The sequence below is a fragment of the Bufo bufo genome, chromosome 9 (genome assembly GCF_905171765.1).
Source record: "Bufo bufo chromosome 9, aBufBuf1.1, whole genome shotgun sequence".
Taxonomy (NCBI): domain Eukaryota; kingdom Metazoa; phylum Chordata; class Amphibia; order Anura; family Bufonidae; genus Bufo; species Bufo bufo.
In genome coordinates this window covers 8,611,236-8,633,673 of record NC_053397.1, presented here as the reverse complement: position 1 = coordinate 8,633,673, position 22,438 = coordinate 8,611,236, and the positions used below count along the sequence as shown (strand labels likewise).

At 48.8% G+C, this 22,438-nt stretch overlaps 2 protein-coding genes across 5 annotated transcripts; one reads left to right on the top strand and one right to left on the bottom strand.

Annotated features, from left to right (window-relative positions):
* The first annotated feature begins 275 nt into the window (after nt 1-275).
* On the top strand, nt 276-13,077 carry CRBN (cereblon). 4 transcript variants are annotated; one of them, XM_040406701.1, is made up of 12 exons: nt 498-788; nt 819-827; nt 2,649-2,752; nt 4,900-5,102; nt 5,201-5,350; nt 6,362-6,527; nt 7,302-7,364; nt 7,520-7,604; nt 8,213-8,328; nt 8,423-8,487; nt 8,585-8,716; nt 11,505-11,691. In XM_040406701.1, exons 3-12 carry the CDS (start codon nt 2,669-2,671, stop codon nt 11,689-11,691), a joined length of 1,251 nt encoding a protein of 416 aa, XP_040262635.1. In that variant the 5' UTR covers nt 498-788; nt 819-827; nt 2,649-2,668. The 4 variants fall into 4 exon arrangements, with proteins under 4 accessions (XP_040262633.1, XP_040262634.1, XP_040262635.1 ...); XM_040406699.1 differs by lacking the exons at nt 498-788; nt 819-827 and adding an exon at nt 276-400 and having other exon boundaries at nt 11,505-13,077; XM_040406700.1 differs by lacking the exons at nt 498-788; nt 819-827 and adding an exon at nt 344-481.
* A 704-nt stretch (nt 13,078-13,781) lies between these two features.
* On the bottom strand, nt 13,782-18,132 carry TRNT1 (tRNA nucleotidyl transferase 1). Its single transcript, XM_040406703.1, has 7 exons — nt 17,966-18,132; nt 16,727-16,920; nt 16,380-16,518; nt 16,027-16,153; nt 15,402-15,595; nt 15,072-15,325; nt 13,782-14,517 (listed from the first exon to the last, which is right to left on the bottom strand). Exons 1-7 carry the CDS (start codon nt 18,066-18,068, stop codon nt 14,266-14,268), a joined length of 1,263 nt encoding a protein of 420 aa, XP_040262637.1. The 5' UTR covers nt 18,069-18,132; the 3' UTR covers nt 13,782-14,265.
* Between the last annotated feature and the right edge of the window lie 4,306 nt (nt 18,133-22,438).

Sequence of the window (22,438 nt, the reverse complement as noted above, 5' to 3'; positions counted from 1 at the left end):
GTGGGGGGCTCTATTATAGGGGCACTGTATACGGCTCTCTTATACGTGATGGTTATCCTGATTTTCCCTTTTTTCATCTTTCTCCTTTTTATAAGCAGCTGGTTGCACGTGGTTTAGATGTTACATTATTATCATCATCAGAGAATGATGGGAGTTGTAGTCCACCGAGTCACCTTTTGTTGGAATCCTTGTTCGCCGCGTTGGCCGTTGCCAAGGCAACGGGGCCGTCAATCAGCTCGGTTGGGGGTGTGTTAAGGAGACAAGGGGGTGTGGTCGTTCATGTCACGTGATGTGTCGCTGGCTCCCAGCATGCACCGCTGGTAAACAGGAATGGCGGATGAGGAAGGGGAGGACGATCCCGGTGTAAACAACATGGGCAACCAGCTGCAGCTCATCCCCGGTAATGTATAGTCCGGCCGGGGAGGGCGCGCTGCTGTCCCGTCATGTATACCGGCCTGTCCGAAGCCATGTCCTTCCCCAGGTAGTCGTGTACCCAGACTATAGGTGGCGCAGTCCTAGTAGCCAATCAAACGGCTGCTTTCATTTTGAAACCTTCTCAAGTTAAATGTTACCTGGAATCTGATTGGCTGTTTCTCCGTTTAGCCTCTAGAGGGACTGAGTGAGGTCTTTCCCATCATGCACCTCATGTCCTTACATTTAGAGGGATTGTCTACTAACCCTGCAGGGCTGGTGTAACGGACATGCCGATCCAGTCATCAGCCAGGGGGCAAATTAGTACAGAAAAACAAAAAGCAGCCGCCATTGAACCGAACGGATATTAGCTCACTGTGTGACAATGATGAGGGTGGTAGTTGGATTACTCCAGGGTAATGTTCCTGTGATGCTCATAAAATGGGCGTCTGACTCTAAGAAGTCTTTGGCGCAGGTCAGTCCTGGGCTGGTTCCTGGATCTGGTCATTTTTTAACTCTTTCAGACCCGGAGGATTTTCAGTTTTTGCTTTTCCGTTTTTTACTCCCTGCCTTCTCGCCTTCATGACGTTTTTATTTTTCCGTTCACGTAGCTGTATGGGGGCTTGTTTTTTGCTGGACAAGTTGTACTTTCTAATGGCCACCATTTACTTTTGCACATGATCTCGTAAGAAGCCGGAAAAAAAAATCCAAATGGGATTAAATTGGGAAAAAAATATGCAATTCTGTCAGTTTTATGTGCCTTTCGGTTCATTATGATCACATTGATACCACATTTATATCGTTTTTAATACTGGAAAAAAAACTTGGGAAGTTTTTTTTTTCTTCTTTTCATTGCCATATTGTGACCCTTCATAAAATCTAATGCGCTAGCACTGAAGCTTTTAAGAAATTCTCTATGTTCCTACAGTGGACTGCCACAGGAACGTGGCTGCGGCAGCCTCAGATCCGGGGCCGAGGCTGCGCAGGGACTGAACGGCTCCACCTCTCCCCGCTGCGGGGGGAGCACAGCACTCACAGGCTTTCTGCGCTCAGATGCCGCGGTCACATCTGTGGAGTTAAATATCTGCGATTGCCGTCATCGCCGATCACAGATTTCTGGCCCAGGTGTCTGCTGTGTGAAATCTTTAAGGCCTCTTTCACACGGGCGTCATGGTTTTGGGCCGGATAAGATGCGGGTGCGTCACGGGAAAATGCGTGATTTTTTTTAGTGCGAGTGCAAAACATTTTAATGCGTTTTGCACGCGCGTGAGAAAAATCTGCATGTTTGGTACCCAAATTCGAACTTCTTCACAGAAGTTCGGGCTTGGGATCGGTGTTGTGTAGATTGTATTATTTTCCCTTATAACATGGTTATAAGGGAAAATAATAGCATTCTGAATACACAATGCAAAGTAAAATAGGTCTGGAGGGGTTAAAAAAATCAAAAAATAATTTAACTCGCCTTAATCCACTTGTTTGCGCAGCCGGCATCTCTTCTTTCTTCAGGACCTTTGATGACATCACTGAGCTCATCACATGGTCCATCACCATGGTGATGGGTCATGTGACGGACCATGTGCGAGCACAGTGACGTCACCACAGGTCCTTTTCCTCAAAGATGAAGACAGAAGAGATGTCGGCTGCGCGAACAAGTGGATTAAGGTAAGTTAAATTATTTTTTAATTTCTTTTTTTAACCCCTCCAGCGCTATTGTACTAAGCATTCTGTATTCAGAATGCTATTATTTTCCCGTATAACCATGTTATAAGGGAAAATAATAATGATCGGGTCCCCATGTCGATCGTCTCCTAGCAACCATGCGTGAAAATCGCACCACACCCGCACTTGCTTGCGGATGCTTGCAATTTTCACGCAGCCCAATTCACTTCTATGGGGCCTGCGTTGCGTGATAAACGCACAATATAGAGCATGCTGCGATTTTCATGCAACGCACAAGTGATGCGTGAAAATCACCGCTCGTGTGCACAGCCCCATAGAAATGAATGAGTCCGGATTCAGTGCGGGTGCAATGCGTTCACATCACACATTGCACCCGCGCGGAAAACTCGCCCGTGTGAAAGAGGCCTAAAGAAACGACTTTGTGTATGGTAATGGTTGTCAAGGGTTTGTTTAATGGGCGCCAGTGACTCCACGAATCTCCAGGTCCCGTCCACGTTTCATACTCTTTAAAAGCAAGCATATTGGCGTCATGTTTAACACGTTTCTTGTCCTGACAGAGAGCGAGGAAGATGATGACATGGAGATGGAAGATCCTGATGGAGGAGACCAGGAAGCCCCCAACATCATCAACTTTGATACCAGCTTACCGACGTCTCATGTAGTGCGTAATACAGGGTTAACTTAGAAGGGTTTTAGGTCCATAAAGCGTAAAGGGTTTGGAAAGACATGGCCTCATTCTTCTAGATACAGCGCCACACCTGTCTGCAGCTCGGTACTGCAGCTCAGCTCCATTGATGGGAGTAAAACTGGACGGAGGACAGGTGTGGTGCTATGTTTGGAAGAAAGCAGCCATGTTTTTCTAAAGGGCTGTTCTGGTTGTAACAGTAGAAGTGAGAAGACCCCGGTCCGGCGTCTTCTCGCTTCTACTGTTTACTCGATCAGGCGATTGGACAAGTTCAGGCTGCACCAACCGTTTACTACTTCTAATTTGCCCTCATTGTGGTTGCACCCAATTTGGTGCAACCCTCAAAGGTGAGCAAACCATTTTTTTTTTACCAATTGTGGCTTTCCTGTTCACTTGACGTACTACCCTATGAGCGCCTCTCTCTCTTCTTATTGCCATTATTTGCTGGTTGTAACAGGTTACCCTAAGGGTCCATTCACACGTCCGTTGTTTCTTTCCTGATCTGTTCCGTTTTTTGCTGAACAGATCTGGACCAGTTCTGTACCCATTCATTTTCAATGGGTCCTGAAAAAGATCAGACATTGAGCTGTCCGTTTTTTTCCAGGACCCATTGAAAATGAATGGGTCCAGATCTGTTCAGCAAAAAACGGAACAGATCAGGAAAGAAACAACGGACGTGTGAATGGACCCTTACCCTAACTATTAGATCAGTGGGGGGTCCCAGCGGTCGGGCATGCTCACAGCCTCTCCATTCATCTCTGTGGGACTGCTGCTTGTACCTGCTATCTCCACCAGTCCTATAGAAATTAATGGAGCAGCAGTCCCGCCCTCCAGCCCACTTTGTAGAAAATTGGCCAGCGGGGGGGGTAAGTAAAAAAATAGTTGGAAATTTTTGCGCTAAAGGGTATCATAAAAATGTGTGACTTCTCTGTGCCACAAAACTGGTGTAAAATCCATCATAACCCCCCCCAATGTTTCATTCACTGACAGCAACAGAAAAATAGTCAGTTAGGCCCTTTTCACACAGGCGAGTGCAAAACATTGTAATGCGTTTTGCACTCGCGTGAGAAAAATCGCACATGTTTGGTACCCAAACCCGAACTTCTTCACAGAAGTTCGGGCTTGGGATCGGTGTTCTGTAGATTGTATTATTTTCCCTTATAACATGGTTATAAGGGAAAATAATAGCATTCTGAATACAGAATGCATAGTAAAATAGCGCTGGAGGGGTTAAAAAATAATAATAATAATTTAACTCACCTTAGTCCAATTGATCGCGGCCCGGCATCTCCTTCTGTCCCCTTTACTGAATAGGACCTGTGGTGAGCATTAATTATAGGTAAAGGACCTTTGATGACGTCATTCCGGTCATCACATGGTACGTCACATGATCTTTTACCATGGTGAATCACCATGGTAAAAGATCATGTGACGTACCATGTGATGACCGAAGTGACGTCATCAAAGGTCCTTGACCTATAATTAATGCTCACCACAGGTCCTATTCAGTAAAGGGGACAGAAGGAGATGCAGGGCCGCGATCAATTGGACTAAGGTGAGTTAAATTTTTTATTTTTTTTTTAACCCCTCCAGCCCTATTGTACTATGCATTCTGTATTCAGAATGCTATTATTTTCCCTTATAACCATGTTATAAGGGAAAATAATAATGATCGGGTCTCCATCCCGATCGTCTCCTAGCAACCGTGCGTGAAAATCGCACCGCATCCGCACTTGCTTGCGATTTTCACGCAACCCCATTCATTTCTATGGGGCTTGCGTTACGTGAAAAACGCACAAAGAGGAGCATGCTGCGATTTTCACGCAACGCACAAGTGATGCGTGAAAATCACCGCTCATGTGAACAGCCCCATAGAAATGAATGGGTCAGGATTCCGTGCGGATGCAATGCGTTCACCTCCCGCATCGCATCCGCGCGGAAAACTCGCTTGTGTGAAAGGGGCCTTAGACATTTGCAGGATGTTTCATTATACCCCCGCTCTTTTCATTGGGGAAAATCGAACCAGCAGCCACAAGTAATGATGTCCGTAACATGGCGGGCGTCCAGATAGCCTCCCTCCTTCTGCTTCTCTGTGTGATTCTGTGGCTTTTATCGCTTCGCAGTATCTGGGCGTCGACATGGAGGAGTTTCACGGGAGGACGGTGCACGACGACGACAGCTGTCAGCTGATCCCGGTGTTACCGCACATACAGGTGATGCTGATTCCCGGCCAGACCCTGCCGCTACACCTCTCCAGACCACAAGAGGTCAGCATGGTGCGAGGCCTCATCCAGAAGGACAGGACGTTTGCTGTGCTGGCCTATTGGTTTGTAATGTATAACCCTTAATCCGATTATATGGATGCCGGATTGCAGGAATATTCCATAGTGAAGCGCATTCACCCTTCTTACGTTTGTGTCACAGTGAGGGTCTTCAGAGAGACGCTCGCTTCGGGACGACTGCGGAAATCTACGCCTATCGCGAAGAGCAGGAGTACGGCATTGAGACGGTGAAAGTTAAAGCCATCGGACGGCAGCGATTCCAAGTGCTGGAAATGAGAAGCCAGGCAGATGGGTGAGAGGTGGATCTCGAGAGGAGGAATTGGCGAGATCATACTGAAATGGAAATGAACTAGAAAATATCCTGAGTGCCCAGTGCTGAGTAATCCCTGCTGGGGGGGGGGAGGAGCTGTCGGTGACACCTCCCCCGCTCCCATATTACTGCAGAACTGGGGAGATTTGCCAGCCAGGACTCTAGGACAGTGTGATGGTTACCCAATACTTACTGCTGCTATTCAAACTCTGAAGTCTGAATGGATCTGTCCCTCCTCTGTGCTTTACACTGCAGCTCGTTTTGTTCAACTTGGACATTTACATTCAGACACTAAAAATCTGTCCTGGTCTAGTTCTGCTCACACAGGTGAGGGCATGGAGCATTGTAGACAAATGCAATGTGCCAAACCCTCAGCTGCCAGGATGGGTATTGCAGCCCTTGAATGAACAGAATGTGTTGAAGATCTTTCCCTGATACAGTCGGCAGGTTGGACTGTACAGCCCCTTAAAGGGATAGTCCTCTGTACGGCTGTTTTCAGAAACTTCCATACCCTGAGTGGCCACCTCTCCATTCACAGCAGCTGCATCCCTAGGTGGGAGGGGGGTCGAGGGACCCCCGTTGTGGAGTTAGGTGCGGATCCCAGAGGTGGGACCCACATAGCGACATATTCTGTGGATATGCTGTAGATGTGGAAATACCCCTTTAAAGGGGCTGTCCCCATAACAACAAACTATCTCCTATCCACAGGGGTCTCACTGCTGGGCCCCCCAATAATCACAAGAAGAGGGGCCAGTGTTTCTCCTTTTTAATGGAAGAGCTGACCTACATGCATGATCACCGCTCTATTCAAACAGGGGAACGCGGTTTCTCGTAACCTACGGGGACCCCAGCAGTCAGACCCTTGCCCATTAGACACTTATTCCCCATCCTGGACATAACTGGTTGTTATGGGACAGTTCTGGGCCACGGAATCTGAAGCAGCGCCCTCTGCAGTACAGCTTAGGGATGTTAACAACCTCTCTCCTTTGCTAGGATCCTGCTTGCCCGGGTACAGATCCTACCGGAGAGGGTCTTGCCATGTCCGATGACGGCCATCCAGCTGGATTCTCAGAGCCGCCATCAAGTTCCCCCGTGCAATAAAGCGCTCAGCAGCCGGAACCCACAGAGCACCTGCCAGTGGCTGCACAAGTACCGCAGGGTGAGGACTGGCATTATGTGGCTCTTAAAGGGAACCTGTCGTCAGTTTCATACAGCATGAAATCCCCCCCAGGATCCGTCATGGCAGACATGCATGTTATCAGCAATACTGCGATGGGTCAGAGAAAACCTAGTTATGGAAATGAGGGAGAAGTGTCCGCTGGGCGGACCCCCCGACTTCCCCCCACCTAATTTGGCTTGATTGACGTCTCTTTCCATTTGCATGTGAAGACGCCTGTCAATCAAACCTTGTCTACCTTCGCTAACAGATTTATTATTTGTCCAAATAAGTGCAAAATAAAGCAGCTTTATATTATTATTATTATTATAATAACTTTTGAATAAAAATTTCCAACCGTTTTGCTCCTGCAGCTCCTGTGCAGATTTTTGTGTCTCCGTGGTAACCAGCAGCACACAGATTCTGTCTACTGTAATCCCGCAGCCTCGTCCTTTCTTCTATTAATTCCCTGCCTTATGCCAGCTTACGTTTGGTAGGTCAGTCAGCAGTAAGGGCCATACTGACGGGATCAGACTACACAGTTTGTCGTCTGTTACCATGGAGATGCATAGATCTGCATAGGAGCTGGGGAAGCAAAACGGTAGGACGTTTTAAACCAAGTGCACTTGTAAAGTTGCTTTATTTTTCATTTTAGATTTATAGGGAGCCTTTTTCCAGAGCCTAACATTCTGGTGCAGGGCCCTTGTGGGGTTCACCACCATATTTACGTATCACTTTCTTCCATATTAATGTTTTCCTATACTTATCGCCCCACAGAGAAAGTTTTTTGGTGCCAATTTGACGTCGTGGCCGTCGTGGCTCTATGCTTTGTATGACGCTGTGAGTACTACAGACTGATCGTCAGCTCCTTGGTTGTTTTCTTGGTGTCGGGGGAGGAGTTGGGGAGTATTGGGGTCTTATGATTAGTTTCTCCTGTAATGTATCTGTGAGGATTTGTAATTCTACAACATATGGCGATCTGCATCTGTTATCAGGATTTTCTCATGGAGCGGGTGAAGCGACAGCTGCACGAGTGGGATGAAAATCTCCGCGACGACTCTCTGCCGGCTAATCCTATAGGTGAGACAGAGTGGGAGTCGCTTACCTTCAGAGGTTTTATGTCTGAAAAAAGTTCTGCAACGTTTTAATGTAATGATGAGTCCGGACGACCCCTTTAACAACAGGCCGCTGCTTATGGTGCATTGCAATATTGGAAATTTTGGATTGTTGTTAAATGCATTGACATTAAACTGCTGTGTGAACACCACTGGTGAGAGGGTGGAAGCAGCCTGAGCACTGACAGAGAACCAGCAGAATTGTGAATGCAGCTCTGGATGTGACTGGAGTCTAAGACTTTAAAGGGGTTGTGCAGTGTCTTGATAAGTCATCAATATCGGATCGGTGGGGGTCTGACACCCGACACCTCGAGGTTGTGGCGCTCATGAATGGGGCGGAGGTACACTGCACTACTGCTACAATCTAGACAGCATGCCAGTGCAGACTGAAGGGGGCGCATAGCTGATCATTGGGGGTGCTGGGCGTCGGACCTATCCCGAGGAGGGGTCGTCAGCGTCCTGACACTGCACAACCCCTTTATATAGCGATGGTTTCCCTGCCCTCATCTGACCTCTGCTATTGCCTTTCATTTCTCAGCAGCTGATTACTTTCTGTGTCCCTCCTTTGATCAGATTTCTCATATCGAGTGGCGGCCTGCCTGCCCATCGATGACACGCTGCGCATCCAGCTACTGAAGATTGGAAACGCCATCCAGAGGCTGCGCTGTGAGCTGGACATCATGAGCAAAGTGAGGTCCCTCTAATGCACAAAAGCCCCCGCCTCATAATGCTCCCCCCATCATGTACGAGCTGTGACCCCCCCCCCCCCCCCTCTCGTTTTAGTGCACGTCTCTCTGCTGTAAACACTGTCACGACACTGAGATCACAACCAAGAATGAGATCTTCAGGTGAGGGAGGATGTCTGATATGTGGGGGTGGAGGTAAGAACACATGCCTAGGTGCATATCTATATCGTCTGCATTGACATCTGTCACTCTCTTGCAGTCTCTCTCTCTGTGGCCCCATGGCTGCCTATGTGAATCCTCACGGCTATGTACACGAGACCCTGACCGTCTACAAAGCCTTAAACCTGAGCCTGGTGGGCCGTGCGTCCATAGAGAACAGCTGGTTCCCAGGGTGAGTGCAATGGAACATTCACTTATACAGGAGAGGGCAACCCAGTGACCAGAAGGAAATACACGGGGCTTGGGGCAGATCCTTTGAGGTCTTAGTTTGCAGAACTTCCTCAGATATTCAGATGGAGGAATGTCTTAGTGCTGGGAGACCCCCCCCCCCCCCCCCCCTTCCAATGTGGTCAGCACAATGTCATTAAATCATTAAGGGGGTCATATTAATAAGTGCCCCACAGATATACACCTACAAGGGCTGCCCTGAATGTGTTCTTTAAGGGGGAGGTGAGCTCCTCGTTAGAGAAACCTTACAAAGTATGTGACACGGCCTGTGCTGGTGATTGTCCTTGGTGATGTCACCAAGGTTTTAGCATAGGGTCCTGGTGCCAGGGACATGGTAAAATCAAATGCAGATGTCCCAGGCCTGTGATCTAACTTGTGGTTCACCGACTATTGCAAAACTACCAGCATGCCCTAATAGATGGAGAGCCGCAGCTGGCTGCACGATGTTAGGCATCATGCACATGACCTTATCTGTTTTGGGGTCTGCAAAATATGTATATCGACCGCGTTCATGGCTATTCTTGTCCTCAAAACTGTCAAGAATAGAACATGTTTTATAATTTGCAGAACAGATACACAGATGTGGACAGCACACGGAAGACATCTATGTGCTTTCCATATTTTTCACTGACCCATAGAAATCAATGGCTCCCTGAGCTTTATGTCCATAAGTTCCTGTGCATGAAGCCTTAGTTGGTAGATATAGAGAAATGAGGAGGTGGTGCCACCTGGTGGATGAACAAGGGAAAAGCGAATTCTACAAATGTATCCAGTCCACTCAATCCTCTGTGAGATTAAACATCCCACTCCTGTCCTGGTAGTTTGTCGCAATGTATCAGTCTGGAGTCCAGGCTGTTTTATCTTACAGAGGATTGTCTAGACTGGATACAACTGTAAGAAGCCCTCATCTGTGTGAGTCTCTTAATGTGAATTAGAATTCACTGACTGCAAGCAGAGGTCTTAAAAACTGAGAAATTGCAACAATGTTTATTAGAAAGTCATTTCCCTTTTTTTTTTTTTTTTTGATGCTCAGTATGAGGACTGAGGGTTAATTATAAGAGCGATCACGAAAAACAGAAGTGGTGATGGTGGGGGGGTTATATATGGGAGCAAATATAAAGCAGAAGGAAGTAGAGATATTGATCGCACTTTGCATAATTCAGAACCACAGCCTGATCTGAAGCATTGAGCTGCAAAATACACGGATCAGCCATAACATTAAAGCCGGTGATAATAACTCGATGCCTGGTGACTTCCTGCGTGTGTGTGTATATATATATATATATATAATCAAACAGGAAGTTCATGCAGGATTTGATCTTATGGAGGCCGTGCTCACATCAAAAAAGACTGCGGATGTTGCTCCCTGGATCCTGCCAGTGCCTGCACATAAGGGCGTGCCTCTGTGCAGGCGCCGGCTGGATGGAGGAAGCAGCCACTGTACACAGGCAGTCCTAATGCATAGTCCTGTCCTTGGCAATGGAGAATAATTTACACAATGCACAAAAGGGAGTCTCTATCTATATATTGGTTTCCTCACAATCTGCCCCCATAGTGACAACTGCAGGCAGCGCACAGCTCCTTTTTATATAAGGTCTGATAGACATCTGCTTGTCTCTGCAAGAGGGGGAGGCCTGCAGTGACATATACCTTTTTTTTCAGACTATAAGACGCACCTAGGATTTAGAAGAGGAAAATAAGAAAAACATTTTTCATCTGACCCCCCCCAACCTTCATCAGCCCCATCAGCCTCCCCAAGCCTCCGATTAGACATTTAAAAAAATAAAATAAAAAATTGCTTGCTCCAAATGGCGCTGCCGCTCTACAGAGCACTAGTGAGACCTCATCTGGAGTATTGTGCGCAGTACTGGAGGCCATATCTCCAGAAGGATATAGATACTTTGGAGAGAGTTCAGAGAAGAGCTACTAAACTGGTCCATGGATTGCAGGATAAAACTTACCAGGAAAGGTTAAAGGACCTTAACATGTATAGCTTGGAAGAAAGACAAGACAGAGGGGAGATGAGAGAAACTGCTAAATACATAAAGGGAATCCACAAGGTAAAAGAGGAGAGAATATTTACAAGAAGAAAAACTGCTACAAGACGACAGTGTTAGATTAGAGGGGCAAAGGTTTAACAGTAATATAAGGAAGTGTTACTTTACTGAGAGAGTAGTGGATGCATGGAATAGCCTTCCTGCAGAAGTGGTAGCTGCAAATACAGTGGAGGAGTTTAAGCCTGCATGGGATAGGCATAAGGCCATCCTTCATATAAGATAAGGGCCGGGGGCTATCCATAGTATTCAGTATATTGGGCAGACTAGATGGGCCAAATGGTTCTTATCTGCCGACACATTCTAGGTTCTATTAGGGGCCAGCTGTTCCGTTCCGCAAAATACATATGGTTGTGTGCATGAGCCCTGAATCTGCAATGATGTGGCTAGGTTCTGCATTATCAAGTATTCTGGATTAAGAGTCAGTCATAGAAACTTATTCCTTATTCACATGTCAGTGTTTGGTCAGTGATTTTGAGCCAAAACCAGGTGCGGCTCTAAAGACAGAACAGGAGCCGATCTTCCCCTTATACCTGATCTCTGTGGAGGCCCCAATGCTGGTTTTGGCTCACAATCACTGATGAAAATTACTGACCAAACACTGACATGTGAATGAGGCTTCAGGAGCCAAAACCTACTTCCATTTACCTCCTCCCCCCATCTTATCTCTCCACGCAGATACGCTTGGACAATCGCTCAGTGCAGAGTATGTGGCAGCCACATGGGGTGGAAGTTCACCTCTGTACGGAAGGATTTGTCACCTCAGAGATTTTGGGGCCTGACCCGTTCAGCCCTGCAGCCTCGAATCCCAGTGCCAGAAGAGGAGGAGGCGAGCCTGGACCAGTCCCCGATTCTCTGCCTGTGAATGGCGCACATCATCGCTATGCTTCGTCTCTAGCCCCCAGATATATGAAGAGTGGGGGTGGTGCGGCCCACCTGCATGTGACACCCTTATCTGTGGGGTGAGAGGAGGATGGAGCGGAGGGCCCGGCCCCGGGTCTGCTCCTGAGCACATCCACTTCTGTCTGCACCGTGCACTTCTCACCCGCTCCGCTCAGAGATGCTGATTATATTGTGATAATGACCGGTGTGATGTCAGACGCAGCGTTATATGGCCGTCCTGAGCACCTGACCCTGGAACGCAGCAATCCCCCCCCCCCGTCTCCGTAGTTATCGTCAGTCTTCTGTACATAAATCTTAATCATCAAGGTATATTCTAATCTACATTACTTTCCAATTGTTTACCAGATCTCTACCTGCTGTCAGTGAATGGAAACCTGTCACATCCAGAGGCTGAACATCTGTACAGTGTGGACATTAATCACAGCATCAATCCTCTGTGAACTAAACAGCCTGACACATTGTAACAAACTATCGGGACTGGAGAGAATTTTGTGATGCTGTAGTTAGTTCCCAAAGGATTATCTAGACTGGATACAACTGTAACAGACCCTCAGCAGTGTAAAAGATCAGGTCATGATGGGTTTTTCAGGCACTGGATTTAGAGAAATGTTTCATTCCACTTGACAGCAATCAGAGATCCTGAACTATAATCTATATATAAGACGGTTGTAGGCCTTTTCTACAACGATTAAGCTGTATTTACATAAAACTGACATTACAGTAAAATATACGTTTCTCGTTAGCAATCTACTACTGTTTCCTGTCCATAGGGAGTGGCAGAACTGACAACCACTTTTGTCTGGCAGACTGCAAGCAGTTCCCTTCCCCCGCTCCTCCTTGCAGCTTGCGCATAAACTCAGCAAGGGGCAGCACTATAGGATAGAATATGAAATCTGTGCTCTGCCCAGAGGAGTAATGGGAGGAACATTGATAATATAACTAGAGCAAGGATGGCCAACCTGTGCTCTCCGGCTGCTGTAAACCCACAATTCCCACCATGCCCTGCTGTAGTAAGTCTGGGCATGCTGGGAGTTGTAGTTTTGCCACAGCTGGAGAGCCGCCGGTTGGCCACCGCTGAACCTAGTGATTTAGCAGTGTCATTCAAGTTTATGGAAGTGCTCTACCAGTAAAGCAGGTCCCGGTCTGTGCCATATTCAACACTAAAGGTCTGTTCACATGCGGCAGATTTGGTGCAGAATTTTCTGTTTCATTCATCTGGACCGGGACTCGCAGAAATCCCCAGAAAACTTCCCTGTGTCCCTCGTCTTTCTCTGTTCAATGAGACGTGAATATTGCACTGCAACATTATCGATGTCTAGAACATAGAAATAAACGGAATCTAAAATGAGACGACGCCTTGTGGTAAAACATCGGGGTGACGCTCCGACTTACAGGGGCACGCCCCAAAATAAAACCTGATGCCGGTGTTGAGGACCTGATGCAGCCACCTTGAGTCAGAATGGTTACTAGAAACACCGACTGATACAATGTATCCCTAGCAACCAGCCTGACAGCAGTTGTACCATGACAGTCCTCCTCCCAGGCTGCCTGTGTCTGTAGTTTTAGGTCATGCTCCATTCAGAGAGCTCCCCCCAGTGGTGGCTGCAGGCAGACCATTTTATGCTGGAAGTAGATCTGCGCAGGGGATTTGGCGCTCTGTATCATAAACGCGGAGCTGTACCCGATATAAATCTCAGCACAGAACCACAGATTTACATAGAATAGAAATAAAAGCTTTTCATATTGATGGCCACCTACCTGACCATGAGTGTGAATCCCCAGATTTTATTATTTACAGCTTTTTTTTTGCGCTGGTTTTGTCCGCACTGAAAGAAGATTGACGATCGACTGCGGAGTAACTTTAAAAAAATAACTTTACTATGAACATGAAGAGGAGTCCACACAGGACGCAGGGAGTCCGAGTCCGGGACGAGTCAAACGTCTTAATCCTTCTATAATGAAAACTTCTGCAACTTTCTGATAATCTTTATGTTTCATTTCCTCATGATTTTTAAGATTTCTACTTGCTGTCAGTGAATAAAAACATTTTTGACCCAATACCTTTCACAGCTGAGGGTTTGTTACAATTGTATCCAGTCTAGACAATCCTCCGTGAGCTAAACACATCAGCAATACAATTCTCCCCCCTCATAATGTGTTACAATGTATCCAGGCAGTTTGTTTGGCATTGTTTAGACTGGATACAATTGTAACAAATCCTTAGCTATGAGTCTTGTGTTCTCACGCGCGGTGCTTTTTCATGTGTCACGACATCGTATATATCTTAAAAAACAATAAGAAATTGGCTGTAAACAAGGTTCCATTCAATGACAGCAAGCAGAACTCTTGAAAACGGTGTGGAATCAAAGCACTAGGTCTATTAAAAGGTTGCAGAGCTTGTCATTTTCCATTGATTTGCCCTCATTATATGTTGTATCAGCAGAAATCGCGAGGGTTCCTGAAGAATATCCCATTATTTCTAACGGGGGAATCTGCCTCCGAGCGTCCCCACCTCCAGGAATGGTATGACCCAGGGTTAGTCGTTCCTGGACACAGCATTAAGCAGCTCCTCTTTGTCGGCCTTGTAGCCACTTTCCTTCCAGCGCTCCCGCAGTTCCTGCAGGATTCTCCCAATCTCCTTCCCCGAGGACACGCCCATACGCCGCAAGTCGTGTCCACTGACAGGGAAGCGGGGCAGTGTCCATTTTTCCATCTGTCTTAGGAGCTGCTCTTCGCCCTGGTACTTCAGCAGCTCGCACACCTTCTTCTGGGCGTCTGTTTCTCGGGACTGAAAGAAAACAGAAACGGGAAGAGATAAATGGCGCCGGTTTAATCAATGATCACGATCAAAAAGAGAGAATATCAGTACAACTCTTTCTTCATGTGACTAAAGCCTGACATCGCAGTTCTCCCGCCCACCACTAGAGTGCACTGTCGGCTAATGTACTGCTCAGCTTTGCTGTGTAGACTGGGACAGAGTCTGCAGAGTGTTGGCCCTATAGTACAGGCTTGCCTAATGCAGGACGGCAGCACTATACAGTATGCACACAGATCTCCCTGGTGCAGGGGCTATGCTCCATAAAGTCCTGGAGACTGCATTAGTCTTTGGACTCATTCATTGCAGCTCCCATAAAGTACACAGCCCCTGCTGCACCGTCGATACAAGAAGGAGGCGTCTCCAATATGGCGCTGTGTAGTTCCAGCACCGGAGCTATACCCCAACAGCTGATCGGTGGCAGGCAGGGAGTCGCACCCCCGCTGATCAACTAGTGATGGCCTATCCTGAGACTAGGAAATCACTTGGTAAAGGCTGGACGACCCCTTTAACCCGGCGCTGCTCACATCAATCACAAAATCCTGGAACGGCTTCAGAGGTTGGCGGTCGTTGTGATCTGCCGTCAGCGTCCTACGCTCCTTCAGTAAGAATAGTGCCAGCCCCTTCTCCTCCTTGGAGATCTTCAATCGCAGGTCCAGTTTTTGGATGCCATCCGGGTGGCAGAAGAGTGCAGTCAGAAGGGTCATGGGTTTAGCAGCCAGGGGCCCGGCCTGGGAGCAGATGCGCGAGAACTCCTCCACATTTCCACCCTCCGGCAGTCCTGCGATAAAAGCAAACTGGGATCAAAACGGAACCGACCCACAGAAACGAGACCTCTCCTGACCGATATCACCCACCAATGTGAGGAGCCACTCCCAGCTGGTAGATCAGTTGGATCATGTGATTGACGTGATTTCCTTCTAGGATCTTTTTAAGCTCCACCCAGATTCTTTCCCCCGAGATGCCACCCAGTCCGGGAGCGTGTTCTCGTATGGCGTCCAGAGTGGACGGACTGTGCTCTCCGGGTTTCTCGGATATCCTTCCATAAAACCTGTAAGACATCAGTGGATAGGTGTATGTTACATCATGTCTTCTCCTCCAGAGCTGCACTCTCAAATCGGCTATGCTGACAGACCCCACCCTAACCCAAGACCCAACAATGTGCCGCACTGAGCTCTGCTACATTGCAAGAGAGGAAGCTGCTGTACAATGCCTGGTGCTAACGCTACTTCTCCGACAATCACAGTGAAGAGAAGGGGCACGTGAGGTCCTACAGCTATCAGGAAACTAAAAGACACCTCACAGCTATCAGGAAACTAAAAGACTTGTGTACGCAGCTTTGGATGTGACAGGAGCAGAATACAAGATCTGAACGTATGAAATATTTCCAAAGTGACAAGTCCTCCAGGGTGAGAGCCCATCCAACTGTGCTCCTTTCTGCTCCAACCCCCACCGTGTCTGGCCGGGGAAGTTTCCATTCACCTGAGGTAGCGGAGAATTCGCAGATAGTCCTCCTGGATCCGTTTGGCTGGGTCGCCCACAAATCGGATGTTCCGGTTCTTCAAATCTTCGTAACCATTGAAATAATCGTACAGCGTGCCGTCAAATCCTTAGGAAACACAAAAATCTATAACGCAAGCAAGACCTGAGCCTCGGCCGCACTTGTCCTGGGGGCCACAGCTGCTGAGTGCAGGCAGGAGGACTGAAGGACTGATTTGCCATGTCTGCTGTAAATGGACATCTATATAGAGCTCTATCCAGAGAGCAGACATGACTAATCAATTCCATACACCATTAATTATCAGTAAACAGGAAAGAAAACGCCCCGTTCTTACCCAGAAACATGGAGTTGATGGTGAGATCTCGCCTCTCTGCGTCCTGCTCCCAGTCGGTTGTAAACTCCACCTCCGCGTGGCGTCCGTCCGTCCGCAGGTCGACCCGCAGTGTCGTGACTTCAAAGTTCTGGTCATTAATCTGAGGAGGTAATGAGGGTGAGGGTGGGTGCTACGAAAATGTGGGTGCTAAATATCCCCCAACCCGAAGGTCAGGCCTGGAGTAAATGTCACCACACGTGTGGAGCACCGTTACCCCCCTCCAGGGACGAGGACATGAGTGCAGTGACGCCCCCCCCCCCCAGCACAATTATAACATGGCATCTCGGGAATGCCCGGTGATTCCTCACCCTCGCCGTCACGGTGCCGTGCTTTTCTCCTTTGTTGTTAATCAGCCGAATTCCCTCCTTCAGGAAGAGATCCTTCATCTTATCGGGGGTGGCCGTGGTGGCAAAGTCCACGTCGTGCGGCTGCTTCCCCGCAAGAAGGTCCCGGACGGCGCCTCCTGCGATCCGCAACTCATAATTCTCCCGCGCAAATAAATCTGTAGCAACATGACTGAAAATTACATCACACGTCTACAGTCACCTCCATCATCATCCTCCCCTGTATACAGTCACCTCCATCATCCTCCTCCCCTGTATACAGTCACCTCCATCCTCCTCCCCTGTATACAGTCACCTCCATCCTCCTCCTCCCTTGTATACAGTCACCTCAATCATCATCATCCTCCTCCCCAGTATACAGTCACCTCCATCATCATCCTCCTCCCCAGTATACAGTCACCTCCATCATCATCCTCCTCCCCAGTATACAGTCACCTCCATCATCATCCTCCTCCCCAGTATACAGTCACCTCCATCATCATCATCATCCTCCCCTGTATACAGTCACCTCCATCATCCTCCTCCCCTGTATACAGTCACCTCCATCATCCTCCTCCCCTGTATACAGTCACCTCCATCATCCTCCTCCCCTGTATACAGTCACCTCCATCATCCTCCTCCCCTGTATACAGTCACCTCCATCATCCTCCTCCCCTGTATACAGTCACCTCCATCCTCCTCCTCCCCTGTATACAGTCACCTCCATCCTCCTCCTCCCCTGTATACAGTCACCTCCATCATCCTCCTCCCTTGTATACAGTCACCTCCATCATCCTCCTCCCTTGTATACAGTCACCTCCATCATCCTCCTCCCCTGTATACAGTCACCTCCATCATCCTCCTCCCCTGTATACAGTCACCTCGATCATCCTCCCCCCCCTGTATACAGTCACCTCTATCCTCCTCCCCCCCTGTATACAGTCACCTCCATCCTCCTCCTCCCCTGTATACAGTCACCTCCATCCTCCTCCCCTGTATACAGTCACCTCCATCATCCTCCTCCTCCCCTGTATACAGTCACCTCCATCATCCTCCTCCTCCCCTGTATACAGTCACCTCCATCATCCTCCTCCTCCCCTGTATACAGTCACCTCCATCCTCCTCCTCCTCCCCTGTATACAGTCACCTCCATCCTCCTCCTCCCCTGTATACAGTCACCTCCAGTCACCCCCTGTGCACAGTGACCTCTCTGCAGGGTCTCACCTGTCAGAGTCTTGAGGCCGTCGGTGAAGAGAGCCTTGAACTGCGGACTCTGCACCCTCATGGTGGACAGGCGGCGGCTCTGCGAGAGGAAGCGGCCGAGCATCTGTCTCCGAGAGATCTTCTCCTGAACTCTATCTAATACATCCGTGTCGGCTAAAGGACCTTTGACGACGTCATGACCATGTGATCAGTCACATGTAGGGAAGGAGTCCGATTCCTGCTCTACTACTGGCGGAGCTAAGTGACCTTTGACGACGTCGTGACCATGTGATCAGTCACATGTGTGGGAGGAGTTACACCTTACAAGGTAAACAAGTGGAGCTGCGGGGAGATGTGTGAGGTTGGTGGATCCAGAGGTAAGTGCTTCCTGTATGGAGGTGGTGGGCAGCAGTAATTAACTCCTGCAGTGCCTGATGGGGATAACCAGGCAGTCTATTAGACCAGGCTTTTGTTAGGCCCCTGCTGTCATGGTAACCCTTTGGCGATCATGTTGTGAGGAGCCCCCTCTGTCTGTCTAACCCATCAGGATCAGTGGCGCCATTGAGCCCCGGCGCCTTGTAACTCTGTGTGGGACCCTGCAGCGCGGAGCGGCGTCTGACGGAAGGGTTAATGGTGTCACCATGATGGCGGACTGTGAGTATATAGAGGTGACCTGGCGGCCCGGTGCTTCATTCTGTGCACACAGCGGCTCCACCCCCAGGACACCTAACTGCTCATTTGCATAAGGACTGAATGTCCTATTTCTCCAGAATGAAGCTGCAGATCGGTCTCATTACAAGAAGCTGAGCTACAAGGCCTGGTTCCTGCTGACAGACTCCCCTACATCCCCGACCTCCCGATACACCCCCACACGCACTCTTCGATCCTCACAAGACCTCCTTCTCTCCTCTTATCGCCTCTTCCCACAATCGCCTCCAGGATTTCTCCCGTGCATCCCCCACACTCTGGAACTCGCTGCCCCAACATATCAGACTCTCACCGACAGTGGAAGAAACCTGAAAACCACCTCTTCAGACGAGCCTCCAACCAGTGACCCTGCTGCCTCTATACCGCCATGACCCGCCTCACCCGCACCTACTGCGTCCTTCTCCCATACCATGTAGATTGTAAGCCTCGCGGGCAGGGCCCTCTCTCCTTCTGTAACTCGTCTTGTTTATGATTAGTGCACATGTCTGTATTATGTATGTGCACCGCTTATCATATGTACAGCACTATGGGATGAATGGCGCTTTAATAATAAATACTACTAATAATAATAACCCGCGTCTTTCCTTCTTGCAGGTCACTGATTTGATGGGGCAGAAGGAGGAGGTCGGGGGGCGCTCTGTGCCCCCCAGCGTCAGGTGTTCTCTATCATTGTGTTCATGACGCTGCTGTTCCCATAGTGACTGCGAAACACAGAGCCCGGCGACCCCCGCACAGGACGCAGCGTCTGACGGAGCAACTTGGTCTTATTCAGCTTTACAGATGCCTCTGTAGGTAGGGAAGGGGTGCCCCTACAGGGGGTTGTTTTAGAGATTCCCCTGCCCCTATAGGGGGGTTAGTTTAGAGATGCCACTGCCCCTATAGGGGGTTGTTTTAGAGATTCCCCTGCCCCTATAGGGGGGTTAGTTTAGAGATGCCACTGCCCCTATAGGGGGTTGTTTTAGAGATTCCCCTGCCCCTATAGGGGGGTTAGTTTAGAGATGCCACTGCCCCTATAGGGGGTTGTTTTAGAGATTCCCCTGCCCCTATAGGGGGGTTAGTTTAGAGATGCCACTGCCCCTATAGGGGGTTGTTTTAGAGATGCCACTGCCCCTATAGGGGGGTTAGTTTAGAGATGCCACTGCCCCTATAGGGGGGTTAGTTTAGAGATGCCACTGCCCCTATAGGGGGGTTAGTTTAGAGATGCCCCTGCCCCTATAGGGGGATTAGTTTAGAGATGCCCCTGCCCCTATAGGGGGGTAGTTTAGAGATGCACCTGTTGGATAATTGTATATGTGTGAGGGTCTCCTGTCACAGGGGGGCGCTGCAGGTGAGGTTCATGCATTGGATGTAGGTTCTTTGCAGAACAATCAGGAAAGGTAACACTGTGGTTTATTTTATCCTGGGGGTTTCTGAATCTGACAAATCGGTGCTCCAGACTAAGAGCAAACACCTAGGAGCCAAATTACATTAAAATACGTAAAGTAAAATAAAAAACTTAGAGGAGAAGATGAGACGCAGGTGACAGTAGTGAGCCGGCTCTGCATCCAGGAGAATACAGCACCACATAGCTGTTACATCCAGGGACATCTCCGTCCAGACCTTCTCTCATCGTTTCCTCTTCTCCTCCGTTTGACCCAGACCGCCATGACCGATTCTTTCCGCTGTGTCTCGTCTCTGCAGAGTTTGTTACGGACGTGTGCGATTTCTCAGCTTTTCTATCAACCTCCCCATCCTGCTGTCCCTCCCAGGGCCTCGTTCACATTTCCATTTTTCACCGACGTGTGCTGTCCGCATTTTCTGCGGACAGCACACGCACCCGTCGATTTAAATCTGTCTGTTCGCATTTCAGTAATCCGTGATGCGGATTAAGTAATTACTTATAAACCTGATGAAGGGGACTTTCTGAGCCCCGAAAGGCGTTGTTCTATGTACGTTTGTTTGTTATGTATTTAAAGAAGATTCACCCACAGAGACCGACTTGAACCAGTGATTTTGCGCCTGATCAGAATTTCCTTCACTACTTCTTATGACAGATAGACATCCTGATATAACAATGGGGCCGCAAAAAACACAGAGCGCTGTTGGAAAACTGCGTGTATTGACTAGACAACCAGAAGAAGGATCGCGGTCACCATTACTGCAGCGAAATGTCCACACCAGAGCAAGTACTGCTTCAGATTTACCAGCGCCCATTACATCCTCTGAGGGAGCTAATGAGGAGCTCACACTCAAACAAGTAACAGCCCAGGTCCTGGAAGCCATGCAGGAGATCCCTCACAGGGAAGCTAGACCTGGGGCTGCTACGCCAAGATCTCCACAATCTGCGGGAAAGAGTCCAGCATACCGACGAGCGTATCTTTCGCATAGAGGATGTCACTGCCGCGGTACCGCCATCAATAACTGACTTAAACACCAAAGCGGAGCTCTGGAAACAATAAGGTGATGACCTAGAGAACAGGCTCAGGAGAAATAACATCAGAATGATTGGGTTGTGGAAGGCCGAGCGCCGGATGTGTTCATAGAAAAATGGATAAAAGAAGAGTTTTCATCGGCCTACGCGGTAGAACGGGCACACAGAGTACCGGCAAAACCACCACCACCAGGGGCCCCACCTCGTCCCATGCTAGCTAGGTCCCTAACTGCAAAGACAGAGATAAAATACTGGCCCTGGCTAGAAGACGACAAGAAATCAAAGTAGATGGCGCTAAAGTCTCTATATTCCCAGACTTCTCCATGGAACCTCAGAAGCAGCGAGCTACATTTATGGATGTAAAGAGACGCCTGAGAGAAGCAAGCGTCCCATATTCCATGGGCTATCCTGCAAGACTCCGAGTGCTGGACGGCGACAGGGCAGTCTTTTCTACCTCCCCTGGAGAAGCTTCAGAGCAGCTGAACCAACGGAGAAGATCCCCGAGACGCTGAGATTTAGCTGTATTTGAGATAATGCCATTCGCTGCAGACAACGTACTGGTCTGGTTTGTTTGCTAAGATCCAGATAGCCGAATAGGTTGAATAATTAATCAAATTTTCATTATTGTTCAAGATATAGGTCAGTTGAATGGTTAAACTATTGCTGTGGCTGCAGCCAGCTTGTGTCATCACAGGCAGAAGAATCCCGGTCTTACTGGCCTACAGTTTGGGAATCTAAATAATGTTGTCGTTTTGTAGTTCATATGCAGGTCTTTATATATTACTGTTGCATGCGGTTACACTCGCTGCACTGCGCTCCATGATTGACAACACGTATCTGCCTCTGAACAAGGGCTGAAACAATTACTCAATTTAATAGAGTAATTTGACACAAAAAAATTCTCGATGCAAATTTTGTTTTATGTGACCACAGAGTGAGAGTGAAGCGCTTACTATTACTTACCGCTCCGTGGTCACCCGCCGGCCCGCACCACGCTGCACGTAAACGCACACTATGACTCCACGCTGTGTGACGTCAGGATGTCAGTGCAGCGCGCAGAGAAGAAGATGGAGGAGCTGTGGAGCAGCGCCCCTGCAGGAAAGGTAAGTACTGTTGCTAGGGACATGGCTAGGAGGGGGAGATGGTGGCACTTTAGGGCAGTTGGGGGCGCAAGCTGGTGGCACTAAGGGGCAGTTGGTGGCACTGGGGGGCAAGCTGGTGCAGTTGGCACTAGGGGGCAAGCTGGTGGCACTGGGGGGAAGTTGGTAGCACTGGGGGGGAAAGCTGGGGGGCCCTGGTGGCACTGGGAGGGCAGCTGGTAGCACTGAGGGTGCAGCTGATGGCACTGGGGGAACGTAGCTGATGGCACTGGGGGG